Raw genomic sequence first — 4,899 nt, forward strand, 5'->3', positions numbered from 1 at the left:
GGTCAGGGTGCCATTCTTTGAATTGAACCCAGGAAGCGGGTAGGTGGAGGAATGTCGCTATCTGTTTTATGACCAGTACCTGGAGCACTAAGCCACAAAGGCTACACTCCCAAGCCTGGGCCCAAAAGCCTCGAATTTTGTTTTTACTTTGCTATACTTTTTTAATACTTCTTCACAGTCTGTGTTGGAACACAACATCCCCTCCAAGTCTAAAGAATCTGTGGAGTGAAGAAGTTGGACTCATTGTTTTGTTCCTGGTCCACAGTAGGAAAACCCCAGATTTCGAATTTTGCCCTTTCTGATTGCAGGAAAAGGGGAGGACAGGCAGGAGGTAGTAAAGGCAGAAGCGAGGGTGAGCAGTATTTTGGAGAACAGAGCTATCCATCTGTGTCATCAAAGTCCTACCCAAACCCTGGCTCTGGATACCTTCAGCCTGCTCCTCCTTGGAGCTCTGATCTAACCACCACCCCCAAGGTCCCCTTATCCTCTCTACTTCCAATATTGTTTCAAAACTCCAGGTTTTTATTTCTTTTCTGGATCTTTACAAAGTAATTCAGCTACTCATTAAAGTCTTTGGCGGTTGGCCCAGACTGCTCCGGAGTCTCACTTATCTAAGCAAATGCACTCTAAAATTAGTATTTATTGTTCAGTCACCTTAGATAGATTCCCCGCCCCACCCTCATTTACACATTTTTTAATAAATTCCTTTATTGGTAAGGAAACTGCATTTTTAAAAGAAAGTGGGTGTGGATTTTCATAAAAGTTCCACAGGGCGTGGATGAGCTCGGGGCTTGCAGGAATCCGGGGTCCGACTGACAGAAGGGCAGTGGCGCTTGCACGGGGGCTGCACGCACCTGGCGCGTGTCACTGTTGTTGCGCAACCGGCTGGACCTGGTCTCCTGACCCGCCCTAAGGCAGACCCGGCGTCCTCCATCCAGGTATCAAGAGGAGTCCCCACCTAAGATCCTCAGATCCCTGGCCACCAATCCTACCCCACCCAGGCTTGCGTGTCCTCAGGTTTCCTACCCCGGGGGCGTCCCCAGTGCAGTGAGCTGCGTCGCCCCAGGTACGTGGGCGGAGCGCGCGACATTTAAGGCGCGCTCCACCTCCCCGGGACAGCGGCTGGCGGTCGGCCGCGGAGGTGCGTGCTGGGTCCGGGTTGGTGCCTTGTCTCTGTAACGCCAACATCGTCGCTGTCACCACTCAGGCACCCGGACCTGCACACCGCCGCGGCAGCCGCCACCGAAAGATCCGACCTGTCTCGACGAACCACAGTCCAGCGCGCCGCTAAGGCAAGGCGCGTCCTCACACTTACCGGGCTCACCTCAGCACGCCAGCATCCGGTGTCTTACATCTTTTGCCAGCGGGTTGGACCACCAGTCACAGTATGCGCCGGGTGCGTGATATCTCCAGGTCTAGTGGGGACCTTAGATGACCATCGGGAAGCGCAGGAAAAAGAAAAAGAAATGCTTGGTCTTGGGACAATAGGGGTTATAGTTCTTAACACTGAACTCAATCCCAGCTGCCAAGAACATATATGGTAAAATTTCGGGCAGACGGTGTATAGAAGTTAGTATAGTTGTGCAAGAAGGGTCCTCAGAGTTGCCAAGCCAGCCGCACAGCAGCTGTTCTGCAAGCTCCAATTCGGAGATGACTTGGGTTCTGTTGGATGCAAGGGTCTGAAAAGGCACGCTTGCAGTGAGCCTATTTGAAACTTCACCGCTTCCTGAAGAAGCAGTGTGACCCATGGACCAAGGTGTCCCTTGAAAAGATGCTGCCAGGGCTGTACCAGATGAGGCTTCTGCCTCCACAAAGAAGTTTTTTTTTTTTTTTTTTTTTTTTTTTGGTGAGGGAAGGAGGGAGACTTCCCACGGTCTGATCCTCCACTTCCTCTCCAGCTGGAGATGAAGGGGCTAGCTCCCTTCTTCTTCTTCTAGGGATACCCCCACCCTCTGGGAGGAACTAGGCACCTCCTCAAGAAAACCTATCTGGAGCTAATATTTGCACGTCTGCTTCTCTTCTAGAAAACAGAAATTTATTCTGTAGAGCTCAATGGAACTAAAGACGTCGAGCCGGCAGACCAGAAAGATGACAAAAAGTTCAAGGGCGGGAAGAACAAAGACTCAGAACCCAACAAGAGCCAGGAGGAGGAGCTGAAGAAAGAACTAGATCTGGTCAGTCCCTTGAAGGCAAAAGAGTCTGGTGCCTCCTCACCAGAGAATTTGCCATTATAACTTCCCTCTGGTAAAGAAAAAAAAAGAAAAATGGCATCAATGTCTTGGAATATCTTAGAAGGGTTCCAATCTCCTTGTTTGTTGCTTGGTTGGTTTGTCTGTCTGTTGTTAGAGTGTGATGATATCTTTACTTGTTGGGTTCTGTTCTCCTGTGTCCTCCTCTATCCTTGCTGCCAGATTCCTGGGTTCTGGTTGGAGGCAGTCCTAGACAGGATCAGGAGGTTAACTGTAAACGCCAGAGGCAGAGCCCAGTCCTCTCATTCTCCATCTGAGGTATTACATGTTCCTGGAAAAAAAAAAAAAAAACTGCTCTAGGGGAGAATTGGGTTCCACAATCATAGTCTCAATCTAAGCCCTTCTCTAGGACTGAACTGTAACTGGGCACAATCAAACTATGGAAACTCCCCTCCCCAAGCCCCCACTCCCCCCACCCATCCCCCACCCCACCCCTGCTTTTCCTATGTAAAATGGGAAACAGTTTGCTCGAAGTCTGTGGGGGGTGGGGGAATGAGCTATGTTTTAGAAGTTAAGCTTCTTTATGGAAGGGTGATATTATTATGCCACTGGGTTACGAAAGCTAATGGCTTTAATGAACAACTTACCCTGGATGTGAACGGCAAGCTATCCTCTCAGGAAGGTCAAAGGGAGCTTGGGGTTGTGTGGGATCGCCCCTGCGGTTCCCTGGACCGCCCCTGCGGTTCATTGGCAAACCTCAAAGTCCCGTGCTTGTTGGGCTACTGCCAGATTTATGCAGACTGCTTCTTCAAGCTAGGTCACCAATCATTTACTACTGGGGAACCTGGCACGGTGAGAGCCTCATGAGGAACCAACAAATGCTAGAAGTCAGTGCTGTTTAACTTTCCTGGAGCGCTTGTTAAACATTTCAGAGCCAACTGTTAGGCAGCTGAAAGCAGGGTTCCTGGTAGGCACTTGAGGCCATGGCTCAGAAGTTGGACTGTCAGTTCAAATCTCAGTGACTGACATTCACTTTTCTCTTTCCAAACATCTTTAACCCCAGCGCTCAGAAGGCTAAGGGAGCAGTTGTCACAAGTTCAAGCCCAGAATGGGCCGATTCCTGGCTGAGACCTGATTAAGGAGGGGAAAACTCAATGCCTACCTGTTAAGGTTGTGGATAGGATTAACTGAGGAAAGAGCAGTACTAGGTAACACAAAAGAAGTATTACGTCCTGTGTGTCTCTGACGTTTAAGATTGAGACACACCGTTTTCCCTTGAGATTGCTACTTGAATATACACCAACTCTCTCATAAGCCTGCTAGTTTTCTAATTTTACGTATGTCTTCTTATCTATATTGTGTTTGGAGAAGGGGTCTTGCTATGAAGTTCATACCGATGCTTGATATGTGGCTCCACTGCCCTTGAACTTCAATACTGTTTGTGGGCCTCCCAAGTCCTGAAGTTACAGGCATTCTGTATGTACAGGCACTGCCACGCTCAGCTCTGCCTATAATTAGGATATGAATTTTTTTCTTTAAGTACTTTGAATACTGTATAGAGAAATCCCATGATCTAAGCCCATTTTCCTGCTTCGTTGTAAGAAAAGAGCCTCTTGCCCTTGCCGTCCACTCTCGAAAGCTCCTCACAAGAGTCCTGCAGTTTGTGACATGGCGCTTGAATACCCTTGAACTTTGATATCTGTAGCAAAGTAGAGCCTTGGAACCAATCTCTCTGAATGATGAGCCTTCGCTGCTCTAATTCTTAGGAATAGAGAGAGCAGCCATGGCCACAGCCACGGCCTTGCTCCCCCTCTCCCTTCCCTCCTGTTCTCACCTCACGTGTTCTTTGGCTTTGCTTATCACCTCCAGTCAGTCTCAGCATCCAGGTCTGAATGAAGCATCCAACTACCTCATAGCTCATCGTCATCATCAAGATGACGATGCCAGGGGTTACATAAGCTGGGGGTGGGAGGGGAGATTGAGGCAAGCGTTCTATTGCTCATAAAAACCAAGGATAGTGTCTGAGTGTCAATGGCACTGTGTGTACTCACGGAGCAGACATGGTTTCCCTGCACCAGCTACTTGCTGCACAGCCTTCTCCCCTCCTCGACAGCCTTCCTGGCCCCTTCTAGCCAAGGTGCCACTTCCGGCTTTTAAAGTGTGTGGAGTCTTTTGGAATTATGTCATTTACTCTCTTTCCTTCTGTGAATTCCAGGATGACCACAGACTCAGTAATACAGATTTGGAACAGAAATATGGTACAAACATCATCCGGGTAAGCCATCAGGGGACTGGTGGTCTGGGGAGCAAGCATCCTGACTATACAAAGATGAATGCTGGTGTGCTCAGGCTGTGGTGGCTTAGGGCCACACCTGTGAAACTATCCATTTTCTGTATGGCTGGACCCTAAGACAAGCCATTCTGCCTGCTCCTGCTGGTGTACCTGACCCACGGCCCCAGGCAGGCTCTTCTACTGAGCTAGATGCCCAGGCATAAACAGCGAGGGAGCTGTGCTCCCCAGAATGATGCAGACCTTCCTTAAGATCATGGCCAGAAGTTACTTTAGGAAGTAAAATGATGCATAGGGTTCTTTTCATTGGAGGCTGGGGAGTCCATTGTTAGAAAGTAAGGTCCCAGAGTCTCCACCTCAGAGCCCAAGGTACAAGAGTACTTTAAGCCGGGCGTGGTGGCACACGCCTTTAATCCCAGC

The 4,899-nt window shown here is 49.3% G+C and overlaps 1 protein-coding gene across 1 annotated transcript in view; it reads left to right on the plus strand.

The window, feature by feature from the left end:
- The first annotated feature begins 1,138 nt into the window (after positions 1 to 1,138).
- The window catches only part of Atp12a (ATPase H+/K+ transporting non-gastric alpha2 subunit), a 23,515-nt gene continuing 19,754 nt past the window's right edge, over positions 1,139 to 4,899 (plus strand). The window contains exons 1-3 of the mRNA XM_021181608.2: positions 1,139 to 1,396; positions 2,025 to 2,174; positions 4,405 to 4,464. Of these exons, the coding sequence (XP_021037267.1) occupies positions 1,388 to 1,396; positions 2,025 to 2,174; positions 4,405 to 4,464 (219 nt within the window). The 5' untranslated portion in view covers positions 1,139 to 1,387. The remainder of the gene's footprint in view (positions 1,397 to 2,024; positions 2,175 to 4,404; positions 4,465 to 4,899) is intronic.

This window comes from Mus caroli, chromosome 14 (assembly GCF_900094665.2).
Source record: "Mus caroli chromosome 14, CAROLI_EIJ_v1.1, whole genome shotgun sequence".
Lineage (NCBI taxonomy): Eukaryota > Metazoa > Chordata > Mammalia > Rodentia > Muridae > Mus > Mus caroli.